The sequence below is a fragment of the Pungitius pungitius genome, chromosome 15, assembly GCF_949316345.1.
Source record: "Pungitius pungitius chromosome 15, fPunPun2.1, whole genome shotgun sequence".
NCBI lineage: Eukaryota > Metazoa > Chordata > Actinopteri > Perciformes > Gasterosteidae > Pungitius > Pungitius pungitius.
This window is the reverse complement of record NC_084914.1, coordinates 19209983-19225370: the sequence shown is the minus strand read 5'-3', so window position 1 is coordinate 19225370 and position 15388 is coordinate 19209983. Positions and strand designations below refer to the sequence as shown.

Genomic DNA, 15388 nt, shown 5'->3' with positions numbered 1-15388 from the left:
GTATAAATGTAGCAATATATCAAAGTATGTGATCATGTTTGGATAGTTAATCAGTCATCAATAAACACAGTGGCTCTCTCATCCTATTAAGATGTATTTACGGATGATACATGATGATAAGCACTCTTTCATAACCTTGCATCACAAAAAAAGCAATCATGATATCCTGTTGACTGCAGCGTCACTGCCTGAAAAACAGAGCTGGGCAAACAGAAACGAGGTGAATACAGATTCTCCATTTCATACCAGGATTTAGCTGGATTGTGAACCACGCAGCAGCCTGCAGACAGTCACATCCAGTTTCATCTGATCTGATATATACATCCACACACATACACACATACATACATACATACATTGACAAAGATGGATAAATAGATACAGAAAGATAAATGGACTTTTGGATATATGGACGATAGATACAGAAAGATAGATGGATATTTCACCTCTACAAAATAAAAGCACGGCAGCAGAGTGACGCTGTCCTTGGTCTCGTTCCCGCCTTTCAGTCGCTCCTTGGCGCGAGACATAACGAGCGGCCGGTGGTCTCTCCCGTTGTCGGGAGACAGGGAACCGTACTTGATTCCGGTCGTAATTTTGGTGATATTCCGATGGACTCCGGTTCCACCGAGCCCTTAACGGCAGACCATCGCCCGGTGAGGTGGGCTGGAAGTGTCGTCACGTGATAATGTGATTTCTCGCTAAACGCCTCTAGAATGCGCGGTTCGGGGCTTCAGCCGAGGCAAGACGGACATCGTCTCACGCGGAGCTGTTCGCCCGGAGTGCGGACATTGGACATGAAGTCCCTGACGCTGTTCGGAGGAAAGGACGGTCGCCCCCGTGCACCTCGGATGTCTGTCCAACCACTCTCCTCCGGCTTGAAGCAGCCAGCAAGGGGGGGGGGGGGCGCTTCCTGTCGGGCTTTTCAGAATACACGCTACTTGACTCTGACTCTTTCTCAGCATAAACAGCTAACCAACATTGGGAAAAGCTTAGTAATAAAGTTACTGTTATTTACAGAGGAATGGTGCTTCTGGTTTCATGGTAAAAACAACCATAATCATATTATCTGATTATCGCTAAGGTGATACAGCAGGTGCATTTAGCAGTGGAGGATAGTATTTTTTAATTTGTAAACTGTTCTTCTAGAGGAATGTTATATTGCTTTAGGGCGGCCAAATGCAAGGGAGGAAACTAATCATTTTCTGGAATTTACTGTAATGTGTCTGTTCCTGTTTATTTTGTTCACTTTTCTTTTCTGCGTCAAAGATTGATTTGATTTATGTACAATATATTTCATCTCTTGGCAAAGTCCTCAAGATGTTGCTTATGTTTATCATGTTTTTGTGAAATGAGCAAAATAAAGCTAAAAATAATGATAAAATAAATTATTGTTCTCCAAAACTTTAGAATTTTAGAGGGGTAAACATACACAGTGTTGGCATTAAAAGGTCCCTTTTTTTACCAATCCCTGATGGTGGTTGTCCCTGCAGTGGTCCTGCTGTACACTTGTTCTGCTACTTGTAATTACTTGTATCATCTCTGTTAGAGGAATAGAATGTATTGTACATCTTTTACATTGTTGATTCTGTACACATGACATCCATTGCAGTCTGTCCATCCCGGGAGAGGGATCCTCCTCTGACGTTCTCACTCAGGTTTCTTCCCTTTTTTCCCCATTGAAGGGTTTTTTCATATTTTGGGGAGTTTTTCCTGTGCCGATGTGAGGGTTTGGGGACAGAGGGTGTTGCATGTGTACAGACTGTAAAGCCCTCTGAGGCAGTAGTAATTTGTGATTTTGGGCTATACAAAATAAAAATAAAATGAATTATAAAGTGAACCACAAACTTTATTAATTACTACATGTAACACATTGTTAATCATTTTATTAACCATTTCTGTGCCTGGATTTTACCCACATGGTGATTCATTTCCTCATTATACAGCCTTTGGAGAAAAAAGAAAAACCATCGATGGATGTGACATCAGAAGTGTGCTAAAAACCTATTTTCTGCACGTGCGTGCGTGTGTGTGTGTGTGTGTGTGTGTGTGTGTGTGTGTGTGTGTGAACGCCCCCCTTTACTCATGATGATATGTGGGGCACAGGCTTAAAGCATGTTGTGGCCCGGGGCTAGTCCCTGCAACATGTTGTTTCGAAAAGAGATATGCAATTTTGTCATTTGCAATCTATATCAAATAATGTTGATTAACTTGACTGATTGCAACAGCAAAACTAATGGCTACCTTAATAGGGTGAGAATTAACAGGATATTGCATTCAATCCAATCACCTGCACCTCCCTTGTGTATTTAAGCTCTGTGAGTTTCTTGTCTACTGTCGTCTGAAGGTCTCTTCTCGTCATCGTCATGCCACGTGTGGAATTCATGTTGTTTTTTTGTAAGATCTTTGTTTTTTCTTTCTTTCCCCTTTTTCTCGGGTGGAGTGGTTTTCGAGTTTAGTTTTTGATTCTTTGACAATTAAAGTCCCTTTATTTTGCAACTCCGCGTCTGAGTCCTCCCTCCTTGCCCGCGACCCGCCAGTACTGACAGAATGACGCGACCAAAACCGGACTCAGCGGAGTGGGGTCCCCAGAACGGGTTCAAATACAAGAGGAAATGCTATATATTTAATGAAATGTGTGGTTTAAGAGTATTCAAGCTAAAAGTGATTAGATTCATTGATTTGTGTGTATTCACTTGAGTTAAAAGCTGCAAATTTTTGTACGGTTAAAATCATCATTAAATAGTGTTAAAAATTTATTTATGTTGGTTTTGGGATACTTTAGACATGGGTTTGCTTCTACTTACTTAAAATTAAGTATGTGATGTTGGGTATGTGAATTAATTATGGTTTCTTGGGTATATTTCTTTGACCTTCTATTTGTGTTTGTATTTCAAGGTTTTTCACCTGGTTTGACCTGGACAATTTTAAGAATAAAAAGCAAGAAAGCAAAAAAGGTCAGAATCTTGGTCATTTGAGTGGAATCCAGTGTACACTCCTTAGCAAGCTGCCCTTTCAAGTGGGGAGCTGCAGTTTTGAACCTCACAAAAGTGAGACACTTGACAGTGTGTTACTATATACAGTATATATAGCTCGACACAACCACAATAAGAACACACAGTATTAGAACCGTACAGGTGTACAGGTACAGGAAAACCTGAAGAGAAAGTCACCTGAGTGAGGTGTGCAGTCTACACATATAAGCCATGTCCATCTCTATACTTACGTGTCTGAGAACATTTATTTGTTTTTCTTGAACATATTATTCTCTTGAATATATTTGTCTCCTTGCAACATGACAAATTTGTGTATGTGTGACATACGCGGCAATAAATGGAGTTCTAATGTTCCCACTACACAACCTGCTGTCTTGTAACCGGAAACCTTAAAGATTTCACATATATGCAAAAGAAAGAACTGGTGGGAAACTCTTATGTTGACATTTTCATCTTGAATCTCTTTCAGACAACAGAGTTAACAGAAAATCCAGTACAGTACACACATGCAACTTACAGTGTAAAAAGTCCCTGCACAATGAATCCCAGTTGTGTTCTTAGTGCTGGGCCACCTCACTCTAACATAGACACAGGCTACTGAATATACATTATTGAATATACATTATTTATGCTGCTTTAAATGTTACCTTGCCTGTTATAAGCTACCTGGAGGATAGGTCCCATTGCTATGATATGAGGGTCTATCATTTGATATGGCAATTGTCTGCAAGGGTATGTCGCAAGGCTCTGTATTGGGTCCACTTTTATTTATTTGTTTTCTATATTATGTGTTAGACACTAACTTTCACTTCTATGCTGATGACACTGTGACAGATACTGTAGATCAACAATTTGCAAAACGTTTTTACCTGGTGAAAAAGTTGAGGTTAAAACTGGGTTTTTATTTTTGCTGCTTTTTTTTTACTTGTGTTGGACTATGGTGATCTTCTTTATATGCATGCTTCGATAAACTGTCTTTGTGGTGGACACATGCTTCACTTCATGACAAATTGTAAACCTCGAACTCACTGAGTCCTTCATTGAGTTATACTCTCGGGTCAGGTGGCCTGCTTTGCACCCCCCCCCCACCCCCGCCAGTAGGCTCTGTCATTGGTACACCTTCATTTATAAGGCAATCCTTGGTCTGCTCCTAAGATACATCATGCAAAAACATGTCAGATTTTTAATCTAAAAGGGACATTCCTGGCTAATTAACGGTTTCAATAAATAATAATGATATGAATATATAACACTATCTATACTTATGGCTATAAACTATAGGTAACTTGTCTTTATGAACACAAAGACAACCAAATACTGTTTTATTGCCAGTATCACTTGTCTGAATAAATAACTTGTATACAACACTGCTGGTCCAAACACTCACACTAAAATACAGTTGTTCATAAAATTTACAGTCTTTTTTAAAATAAAACTACATGTTTGTTAGAGTCTTTTCATCCTTTTTTATTTATGTCCCCATTTTTACGAAGCAGAACTTGTAGATAAGGAACAATAGGTTCATGTCAGAAGAACTACCACATTGTTGGTTTTCTTCTTATGGTTGTTTATAATAACAAAATACAAATGTTATGTCTTATGACCTAATTCTAGTGAAACATCATTTTAAACCACATTACAAATGAAGTTTGAAGTGAAGTGTCTGATTTAAGGCAGTAAAAACAATGAACAGTTGTTTAGAGAGGTGTAAACCACTTGTTGGTCTCTCACATCTCCAAACACAGAGGTTTTCTAGGTATCAGCTGTATTTACAGGGCTGAAAGTGTGGTTAAATTGAATGTGGAGCTGACAACAATCCTGATTATAATAAACATCACGTGACTGTGATTAGAGCCAGACTCCTTTGTCTATAGCAACTGAAGTTTACACACTCTAAGGTAAACACAGCGAGAGAGAGAAGAGTGACACTGACCTGTGATCTGATCCTCATAATGTCTTCATGGCAGAGAGCCTGTACCTCCTGTACTCTGATCTGTGTCAATGGCTTCTCTGCTCAGCTGTCACTTATAGATTCTGGGCCAGTAAAATCATGCCAGTCCAACAGGGGATAATTCGTCTGTCTCTCTTTTCTCTCTCTCTCTGAAAGTATTCCACATAAACTCCATAATAAAAGAGGTGTCAGGTGCAGGTTATGACTGAGACTTTAAAAAGACACATTCAAGCAATAAGCAAGCTAAAAATGGAATAAAGGTTGCTGTGCAGTTTGTGACATAAAATACATTATACTGTAAATTAAAGGCAGCAGCAAACAGAAAAGTCTTCAGTCTTAATCTGAAGCCGCCGAGAGTATCATCAGACCTGCAGCTTTCTGGATATGTGGAGCAGAAGAACTGAAGCTGCTTAGTCAAAATCAATGCAGATTATAAAGACTAGTTCAATAAATAAAACGTATTAAAGAAGATTGCACAGAATTCAGAGCCACATATTCCAAAGTAAACATCCACTTGCATTGAAAATGAATAAATAAGATGGCAACTGCTCCCCCTTTCTGTTACACTCCGACCAAGGCGACCACCTAGGGCGCCAAATTTGTGGGGGTCCCCTCTATGTGTGCCCCTAAGCAAACATCTTTCTCTCAACAACATTGATTAACAAAATATAAATGAAATAAAACTCTGGTGAAATAAAACCATCATTAAAACAAATGCTTTAGATTAACACTATCGTTTACATAGCTAGCGCTTGTTAGCCAAACTGCGTCATGCCTTAAGGAGCCTTCCAGCTAGCATAGTGATGGTGCCATGCTCTGGACACATTCTAATCACTCATCAAAATACACCAGCGCGTGAATCAGTGTTGTATCAAATCATTCAGTGCCACGTTCATTTTACTCAAATCACTGATTACTTTTAAGAAAATACTACTTGGTTTTCAGGATCACTGACAGTACAGCTGCTTTACATCAACAAGGGAAATGACTGAGTGTAAAGAGAAAAGATTTGCTATAGGGGTAGGGGTAGTGTGAAAATTGTATATAATAATATCCCAAAGAAGCATATAAAAAACCTGTAGAACCATCCAATCGATTAAGTGGCTCTGACAGTTCTACGTAGAACCAAGAGCCTTCTAAAGAACCATTTAAGAACCTTTTTTCTGTGTGTTGGATTGTTTTTTTACTTGGCAAATACAGATATTAGGCTGTAAGAGACATTTAATTATCGTTTAGTTTTGTTTCACCTTCCACAATGTGGGGGCCTCGTGGGCCGCTGTGCAATCGCTCTGAGTCTGGACTCTCCCCTGAGACCTGTTGTCCTTGGGCCGGCCTACAAGGGGCTCGTATCACTCAGCCACTCAAACTCCTCCACCACGTCAAGGTGGCCATTCTCAGTGGAGATTTCTTTTTTTTAATGTGGGAAACGCAAGAAGGGGGGGGGGAACCCACAGGGGAACCCACAGGGGAACCCCCAGATGGCGCTTGCGGGGGGGTGTAGCCGTAATGAAGCCGAAATGGAGACAGTCCTGGCCATAGATAACTTTTTGCATTCAAGGACCCACCTTCTCATCCATTTGTAGATGTGTAAATCATGCTTCATGCCCTGTGCTAAGTGACTTCATGACAAATTTGCAGAGGAAAGTAGCACAGCGTCTAAGGAATGTATCTTTTTTATCTCATCCATTTCCTTCTTTTGTGAAACGCGAGGCCTGCGCGCATACCCTGAAGCCCGTCATTTGGATAAACCTCCCACAGCCGCTTTGATAAATCAATGGTAACAACATGTGAACGTAGTCCAACAGTCTCATTAAACCAACGCTGGAAAATAAGTTTAATTTTTCTAGTTATACAGCATGCAATAACTGTATTGAAGAAGAGAACTGTTGGTGGAGAGTAACCCGGTTACTTTAGACTCCAAGGACTGTTGTTGGTAATTCAGTTCTTTGGATGGGCTAGAGCCGGCCCTGGGTCCCTATCTAAGGGCGGTTCTGGGCGCTTTATGAAATGATGACATATAGCAAACCTTACTAAGAATGTCTCCTCCGGGGCAGCAGGTGGCACTGTGCGCCGTGGCGGATGTTCATATGACGAGGAAGGAAAAACACCCTGCTGGCTGTTGTTTACAAAGGGGTTTGAACTTAAATGACTTGTTGTCGCGTCAGGTGAGATTGTGGAAACGCACGGTGACGTAATGTGTAGTGTGTAGCTAACGTTACTTCACGTGATTACCGTCCACTTTAACGTCAGCTGTGGAAAACACGCGCACGTGAGCTATGGAGAAAACGTTCAGTCAGTGGAAGAAGCAGTGTCTCAACAAACTGGACGTGAGTAAGAAGGGAAGCGTGGACGAGGACATCTCCAATATGGTGTCTATGCTCAACAGCCGCGAGGAGTACTTCACCACCAGCTCCTGCTCCGGGAGAGTCATCCTCATCGAGCGGGTGAGGAGACGCTATCTGACGCCAGCTACCAAGCATCACTTCTGCAAGCAGCTGTATCTCTAACATGGTTCATTACCACACCGCTGAGGTTAAGTGTGTCTTTGCCTCATGTCCTCACCTCCAGACTGCAGGAAGCGCCGATATTCACAAACAGAATTGCGTTTGGCTCTTTGTCTCACACCAGAAATGTACATCGGAGGACCTGGTGAGATATGATGGACACCTACACTACTGATACCTAATCTAACGATGTGGATTTGATATGAACGACAGCACATTGGCTTTGCTCCTCAGATGTGTGGATTGGCCAGGTCCACTGGAGATGCCGTGTTTAAGTTTGAGCCCTTCGTGCTCCATCTTCAGTGTCGGCGGCTGGATGACGCTCAGCTGGTGGTGAGGTTCACTGTGTGTGTGTGTGTGTGTGTGTGTGTGTGTGTGTGTGTGTGTGTGTGTGTGTGTGTGTGTGTTGCACATTTACGGATTGGGTTCATCCGAAGCAGAGCCCTCTTCAGTCCAGTGTGAACATGGACTTGCCAGGGAAGGCTTTACGTAAAGTCATTTAAAATCAAACATCTTCTCTCTAGCATTCTGTGGCAGTGAACTCCGGCTTCAGGAACTCCGGTCTCACTGTCAGCAAGACGGGAAAAGTCATCACGGTAGGCTCTGTGACAGCAACGACATTCATCGGTCCAGTTGCTCTAAGAGTTCCATTCAATAATTAAATATTTGCCTATACTTTGGGCAAAGCATGCAGTAGAACCCCTGCTTCACTGCATGAGTTGCTTGCATATACTGTTTTTGGAGCAGTGTTAATTTTGGCAGCTATTTTCGATATAATCTCAGTCTTTAGATGAAAATGCTTATTAGTTTTAGTCACATTTAGTCATTTTAATCCTTCTTTAGTTTTAGTCGACGAAAACGAATTACCTTGTAGTCTAGTTTTTGTCACATTTAATAGTCATATTAAACTCCCTTGCTTCCCTTCTCAGGCCCAGGGTTTTATCTTTTTAGCGTTGTCATGCCTCTTTAATATCGCCATGTTCCTATAATATGATAGCAAGGTGCCTTCAGATTTAGTAACCTGCCGATGGCGACACATCATGTGACTTTCCGTTCATATCATAGGAAGGTAGCCACAACAATAGAGGGACATATTTAAAATGAGGACCTATTTTCCACTGACAGCTAGTGGTGGCTGGTGCTCTCTGTCCGCTGCCTTCAGTTGGTTATCAGAACATTGGCCAAATGACGAAAGTTAGAAAGAATAGATTTAGTCATAGTTTTTATTTTCAAAGATCCGTCTTAGTCTCGTCTCGCCATAGTTTTTGGCGATGAAATTAACACTGGTTTAAAGTGAACGTATTTTGTCCATCTAGGCTGTCAGAAGCACCCACGGACTGGAGGTTCCTCTCAGCCACGAAGGAAAGCTCCTGGTTGAACAAGAGTACATCAATTTCCTTACTCAGATTGCCAATCAGAAGATGGAAGAGAACCTGAGGAGGATTCACAGGTTAGTCTGCTCATGGCTTTCCCCTACCCTGCATGTTTGAAGTCTCTATACCACAGAATTCAAAGAATCAGGCTGCCCTGATTTATATTTGGTCATCTCCAGGTTCTACCAGAATCTACAGTCGGCCCTGACTAAAGGGAAACCACAAAAACTCGAAATTCCAAATCCACCCATCTCGCTGAAACCACAAGACAATCAACTGGAGACAGAGCGGGGGGAAGAACCAAAGGAGGAGGAAGAGCAGAAGAATACAAGTGTGTATCAACGAAGGCGAAAACGAGAACACCACCAGCGAGCTGACTGTTGTCATGGTGACAGGGCTAGCCTCATGCCAGAGCTGGATGACTGTCTGGATCTGTTCACATGAAGCAGTAGCTCTGCAAACATGCTGGCCGGCTGCTATCATGACTAGATAGTAGTGCAGACTGTCTAGCTGGGCCTCACCAATGTCATCACCATGGTAACCCACACTGCACCACTAAGTTGCTCCAGTCAATAGATCAGAGTAATGGATCATTTCTACATGCATGGATTTATAAACATTCCGTATTCATCTAAAAATTATCAAATGTATTATAATAGAGCTATCAACAAGCTAAATAGGACAACTTGTGTGTTTTTTGCCATTTGCGTGATCATGTGACCTGCCGATGGATCATAGAAAGGTGGCGACAGATCATGTGACCTGCCGATGGATCATAGGAAGGTGGCGACAGATCATGTGACCTGCCGATGGGATTATAGGAAGGTGGCGACAGATCATGTGACCTGCCGATGGGATTATAGGAAGGTGGCGACAGATCATGTGACCTGCCGATGGATCATAGGGAGGTGGCGACAGATCATGTGACCTGCCGATGGATCATAGGGAGGTGGCGACAGATCATGTGACCTGCCGATGGATCATAGGAAGGTGGCGACAGATCATGTGACCTGCCGATGGGATTATAGGAAGGTGGCGACAGATCATGTGACCTGCCGATGGATCATAGGAAGGTGGCGATGATCTTGCGATCTTTGCGTCTAACTAAGACGCTGCGCTACTTGTCGCTGTGTTGTGGTACATTCTCAATAAAGTTTGAAAACAAACACTTAGGGCAAACCCATGGTCGTAAGATACTCATTTACATGTAATTTGAACGAGGGACTAAACTAAACGCTACTGAAAAGGATCCTTCCGCCGACCACCGGAGGAACTTTCCATCGCCACCTACCACCGACCACTTTTCGCACTCGGCGTCACTCCAACATGTAGAGTAAAAGCAGCAGAGTATAAAACTTCCCGCTTACATGTATAGGAGGAGCGACGAAAGGTCTGTGAACCATACTAGAACCCCTGGGAGCAGAGCAACCAGGGAACAACACAGAGGACGAATTGGCGTCTCTCTGCTCAGCTCAGTGGTTCCCAAACCTTTTCTGTCAGGGCCCACACTGAGGATATTGTAATATTGTAAGATACATCATAATGGAACGCCTTTCAACGCAGCTTTAATTTTAAACCCTGATCAAACCAGTGAAATCCATCTTTGATCTCATGGTGTCTGCCCCATTCGGTCCATCTGTCCTGAAAGATTGTTCAGTGAAATAGAATGACATCCCTGGTTCACTGCTGTCGGATGATTCAGGGAAGTCACTGGAGCAGAAGAGAAGGGTTTCTTTCTCACTCACAGAAAAGGAAAAGAGGAACAACTTTGCGTCCCTGGGGGGTAAAGCATCATAATCATCTTCAGCAGTCACCGACATCCACGGTTGGATATTTGCACAGGAACATCCTTCAAGAATTGTTTGCAACTATTGGTATTAAACGCATTATGAGGAGGTTTTTTAGGCAAGAAGATCCTTTGGAATTTATACATTGGATCTTTCATTGCCAGGGCAACAGTATCCAGTGACCTTCTGAAGTCAGAGTGCAGGAGACGGAGTTCATCATGCTGTACTTTCAGGTGGTAATCCTAGCATTTGCAGTGATGCTGGTTTACTACTGTGAATTCACGGACACTTTCAGTCCTGCACACCAGGGCTTCGCCTGCAGGGACCCAACTCTTTCTAAACCAGATCCTGGACCTGAACAGGGCAGCCGCGTACAGCCAGTAATACTGTACTCTGTGGTGGGGGGACTGCCTGTGGTTCTGGTAAGTCCAGACTTTAACACAATCAACTGAAGGTTTGTTTGTTTTCTATGATAGAGATACGAATGCTCCTGTTAAGGGAGCAAGAGGGAGAGAGGCACCCAGTGGAACGTGTTAAAGGGGCCATACAAAACAATACATTTTTTTTATATTTCAGGTATTAATGCAGTATTTTTATTATGGGTTGAAATACGCAACTAATTGTACTGATGTGTTGCCTTCGGCACAATGTATTGATCTAATGATGTGTAATGTGAAAGGCGTCAGTTAATAGTCTAGTGGTACTGTAATGATCAGAGTCGGACTGTAGCGCATGGTACTGTACAAAAACACAAATAGACGCATATTAACTATTTGTAAAATGTATTTTTAATATAAGGAAAAATAGATATATTTTATCGATATTATTTTTCGATATTATGTTATTTAAGAATAACGAGTCTGGATTCTAATGGAATATATAAGAATAAATATGATACTATGTCAATGTTGTGTTTTCAGGTACTCCGCTGACCCCAACTGGCCACAAAAATAGTAGTGAAAATTAGCTTGTGAGGATCCTAAAGTAATCCCCGTTCCTTTTGTTTATCAGATTTCAGGTGTAGAGCTTGTTATCTTCCTCCTCCACTACAACTCAAACAACCTCTACGACCAGGAGAAGGTGGTTGTCATGGGGGACTGTTGCTACGTGAACCCTATGGTGCGCAGGACCTTCCGTTTCCTTGGTAATGTTATAATAAATATTTTGAAGTAAAGGCAACCAACTGACATTTAGTTATCTATTAATCCGAATTTTAATTTCAGAAAATATGTTTACAATTCTTAAAATTTGAAGAGAATTTTAGTTTAACTCGAATAACATTTTTTAATGCAGGTTGAAAGGGTTGAAGTGTTGATGTTATGTTTTTTGATACATCTACTAAAATGAGCATGAATGAGGTTCAATGCGGATCCAAGGCTCAAATGTTATCTCACTTGTTTTCTGGTTTCTGCCATATTGGATTTTATACATTAGACAACCTATGCCAACGCTCACGGGCCTTTGAGCCCGGCGGGTGACGTTATCAAACTAATGGCGGGTGCCCAGCAGTAGAAGTGAAATGCTGCCCCTTATTTATTGGGACCATGTGGTTCCATCTAATACAGCTTCAATAAAACATGCTTCATACTTCATTGTGCTATTCTTCAGTAATTCAGTGGAGATTGTCATCCTCCTCCTCCTCCTCAGCTGTTTGACAGCTTTCTCTGGTTTGGCCAATTCAGGTCCTTCATTTATGTGTAAAAGACCACGTATCTAAAGCGACTTACATTGCATTATAATCCATGCGTTACATTTTGCCTGGGGAGCGATTAGGGGTTGGGTGTATTGCTCAGGGACACTTCAACATGACACGGGTGGGATTTGAACCACCAACTTTGCACCTCCCAGCACATCATACTACTCCATGTGCCACCATTGCCCCACAATTAACACAAAATTAATTCTAATTCTACATTTTCATTACTTTTACATTACTTTTAAAATATGTTCATGTTGGATTTTTGCTATTTTTCTTTAACAAAACAGTTAGGCGGATTTGTTGGTAGAAATGGAAAATAAAATTCAGAACTACATATTTTATAATTTACCGTATGATCACCTAAAATTTTGGCCTAATCCCAATCTATACCCTTTATATATATATTTATATATAATTTTTATATAATTTTTTCATTTATTAATTGCTGTACACAGACGTCACTAACATGCGTCTCCCGTTACATCACAAATACGTAGCTTAGTGAAGTCGCATCCTAACAGTCTTTACCTAACTCCACATGAATTCTCTGAACCATCTTTCCTTGACCCCCTGACATTTTCCACAGAGGTCAAGGAATAGTTTTTAAAAAGTGTGTGAATTGCATTACCTAAAGATTAATGTATTTCTCCGGCACGCAGTTTTTCTATGAATCATCTTGTCTTCTGTGTATGTTTCCTTGTAGCTGTGTATGTCTTCGGTCTGTTCACAACAGACATCTTTGTCAACGCATGTCAGCTGGTCACAGGATGCCTGGCCCCTCACTTCCTGTCTGTCTGCCGGCCTAATTACACTGCCCTCGGTTGCCTGGACACACAGCACTTTGTCAGCCAATCAGATGCTTGCACTGGTGACCCTGATGACATCGCAAGAGCCAGGAAGACCTTTCCATCCAAAGAGGCTGCGCTGAGTCTGTATACAGCTGTTTACCTGGCAGTGAGTGGATCTGTTTCATGTAACAGTTAGGTGCTGCAAACGTGCAAAGACCCTTTTTACAGCTACAGAGCGTATACGCCTGAACTCACCATACAGCTGGCTCTTCTCTGTGTCTCAGAAATAAAGTTACTGTGCTCTCCAGATGTACGTCACTTCCTGTATCGGTTCCAGAGGAGGCTGTCTGACTGCCCCCCTCCTCAGCCTCTCATTGGTCAGTCTGGCTTTGCTGACAGGCATCAACCGAGTGGCCGAGTATCGAAACCACTGCAGTGACGTCGTTGCTGGACAAGCCATCGGGGGAGCTACCGCTGTCTTTCTGGTCAGGTTTTATGCATCTCGTGGTTTGGGATAACAGGTGTGCATGAATCCAATGACACTGTGACTTTTCAGACCATCATTGTGCGGTTCATTATTAAAAGATAGTTACACCATTTAATTCATCTTCAAGATCAATCATAGTTTTCGTTGTTTTTACCTAAGACACACTTTAAAGAGACAGCCCATAGTTCCGTGCTCCGTGACCAATTAAGAGGTCTGAAACAGGCCTCTAACAAAAAATGACATGGGAGATTTCATACAGCACTTGAATGCGAATCTCTTTGATGCCCCATTAGGTGTCATTTAGTTTAGCAGGCTGCAGTGGGAAGCCACAGACAGCCACATCTTGAGTCAAACTAGAAAGTTAATTTAGACTTGTTTGACTTATTATATATATCTTCCATAATCCATAAGTATCAATATTTTCACTGTTATTTGACATTATATGATATTTTCCAAAAATCTAAAAGTTTCATTAAAGGATAAGTGATAACTGTTCATGTCTCACATGGCAAGAAAATAACAAAATAAACAAACAAAAATAAAAACTCATTTTTATTGGATATACAAACTGTTATATGATGATATATGTTGGGTTAAAATACCTACTTGGTGTCATTCCCATTGTTTCTGATGTGAGCCCTGACCTGTAGCCTGGTGTGGGGTCAGATGGTCTTTCAGCTTTTTGGATGAATTTGTTAATAAAGTATGTTCAAATCATAGCAAACCACACGAGGTCTGAAGGCACCTCGAGGGAGATCACACTACGATGAATCCAAAGAGTCCCCTGGCGCAACATTTCCAAAATAACTAAACAGTCACTAAAAAGTGATAAGGAAAGGTGACTCATCTGAGCGGCTGCAGGAAAATTCTAACAGTTCTTCTCTCAGTTTGGTACTCCCAGGGGGGGGGGGGGTCTGGGTGCGTTTGAATACATTGGCTTCCTCTTCAGACCGTCTCCTCCTGGTTCATCCTCTTCACATCCAAGTCTGAATCTGCTGCAGTAACCTGAAACCTATCAGTCTTATCTCTCCCTCACATTCACATTTGGCTGGAACGCACTTCAATGTGGAGGATTCAGTTAAATAAATCAGTGTTTCAGTTCCTGGGCCTGCTCTGTTCCTCACATTCTGGACCTTCTTTCACTCTACTGATTTCAAATGAATTCCTTCTTCACATCCCTCACATTTTGCCACGAACTCACCAGTCAGACCACTGCTCTGCTTGTGTGCACCATTATGTTACTCAGCAAAGAATATTTAGTCTATTTTCGTCATAGAAAACTGGTCTAATGGATTAAATCGCTGCAGGACACACAAACACACTCCACACAAGTTGCTCGAATGAACATGAATTCCTCTTTTGTGTTACAAGTCATGCACATCAGCGATGGGGGGGGGGCAAAAAGCTCGGTCGCACACACAATATGAAAAAATGAGGTGTTTCAACAGCCCAAAAGGTATATTTGTGCCAGACCTACTCTTTGGCTACATACACACAAATGTCATTTTTTGTTGGTCAAACTTTAGATTTGTCTGGAAGTGGTTCAATGACTCTCTATCCACTGTTTCTACCTCTTCATAGGTGGTGTTTGTGGTTCAGTATTTCAAAAAGAGACCTGTCATTTCTCAGAGTCCCTCGGACGCAAGCACAGCTGATACGGATGAACCCCAAACTGATCACGCCATGGAAGCCAGTGACAAGTACATCGCCACACAGATAACTTCACACTCATGCACAGTAGGTTTTATTTTTCAGTTTACAATGTACCATCCGGTGTATTAAATGATGATGCAATTGTTTTGT

The 15388-nt window shown here is 41.8% G+C and overlaps 3 protein-coding genes across 5 annotated transcripts in view; 2 read left to right on the top strand and 1 right to left on the bottom strand.

Annotated features, from left to right (window-relative positions):
* The window catches only part of LOC119209094 (phospholipid phosphatase-related protein type 4-like), a 33747-nt gene extending 28753 nt beyond the window's left edge, over positions 1 to 4994 (bottom strand). Inside the window, exon 1 of one of the 2 annotated variants that reach the window (XM_037458103.2) lies at positions 4930 to 4994. In XM_037458103.2, coding sequence (XP_037314000.2) covers positions 4930 to 4947 — 18 coding nt within the window. In that variant the 5' untranslated portion in view covers positions 4948 to 4994. Of the gene's footprint in view, positions 1 to 446; positions 882 to 4929 lie in introns of those variants that run through there. The other variant, XM_037458102.2, reaches the window with a different exon arrangement.
* Positions 4995 to 7018: 2024 nt separating this feature from the next.
* On the top strand, positions 7019 to 10003 carry tyw3 (tRNA-yW synthesizing protein 3 homolog (S. cerevisiae)). The gene is made up of 6 exons (XM_037458433.2): positions 7019 to 7391; positions 7516 to 7596; positions 7686 to 7784; positions 7976 to 8047; positions 8768 to 8901; positions 9004 to 10003. The coding sequence occupies exons 1-6, from the start codon at positions 7224 to 7226 to the stop codon at positions 9266 to 9268; spliced, it is 819 nt and encodes a 272-aa protein (XP_037314330.1). The 5' UTR covers positions 7019 to 7223; the 3' UTR covers positions 9269 to 10003.
* A 139-nt stretch (positions 10004 to 10142) lies between these two features.
* On the top strand, positions 10143 to 13545 carry LOC119209257 (phospholipid phosphatase-related protein type 5-like). 2 transcript variants are annotated; one of them, XM_062557606.1, is made up of 4 exons: positions 10143 to 11033; positions 11623 to 11730; positions 13014 to 13264; positions 13407 to 13545. In XM_062557606.1, the coding sequence occupies exons 1-3, from the start codon at positions 10830 to 10832 to the stop codon at positions 13236 to 13238; spliced, it is 537 nt and encodes a 178-aa protein (XP_062413590.1). In that variant the 5' UTR covers positions 10143 to 10829; the 3' UTR covers positions 13239 to 13264; positions 13407 to 13545. The 2 variants fall into 2 exon arrangements, with proteins under 2 accessions (XP_062413590.1, XP_062413591.1); XM_062557607.1 differs by lacking the exon at positions 13407 to 13545 and having other exon boundaries at positions 11623 to 11755; positions 13067 to 13258.
* Positions 13546 to 15388: the final 1843 nt, after the last annotated feature.

Excerpts from the sequence above, each read along its gene's own strand:
- tyw3 (XM_037458433.2), top strand. The coding sequence starts at position 7,224 with ATGGAGAAAACGTTCAGTCAGTGGAAGAAGCAGTGTCTCAACAAACTG. Across the intron at positions 8,048-8,767 it reads AGACGGGAAAAGTCATCACG|GCTGTCAGAAGCACCCACGG; the intron begins GTAGGCTCTGTG and ends TTGTCCATCTAG. Across the intron at positions 8,902-9,003 it reads AACCTGAGGAGGATTCACAG|GTTCTACCAGAATCTACAGT; the intron begins GTTAGTCTGCTC and ends GGTCATCTCCAG.
- LOC119209257 (XM_062557606.1), top strand. The coding sequence starts at position 10,830 with ATGCTGTACTTTCAGGTGGTAATCCTAGCATTTGCAGTGATGCTGGTT. Across the intron at positions 11,034-11,622 it reads GGGGACTGCCTGTGGTTCTG|ATTTCAGGTGTAGAGCTTGT; the intron begins GTAAGTCCAGAC and ends TTTGTTTATCAG. Across the intron at positions 11,731-13,013 it reads GTTGCTACGTGAACCCTATG|CTGTGTATGTCTTCGGTCTG; the intron begins GTGCGCAGGACC and ends GTTTCCTTGTAG.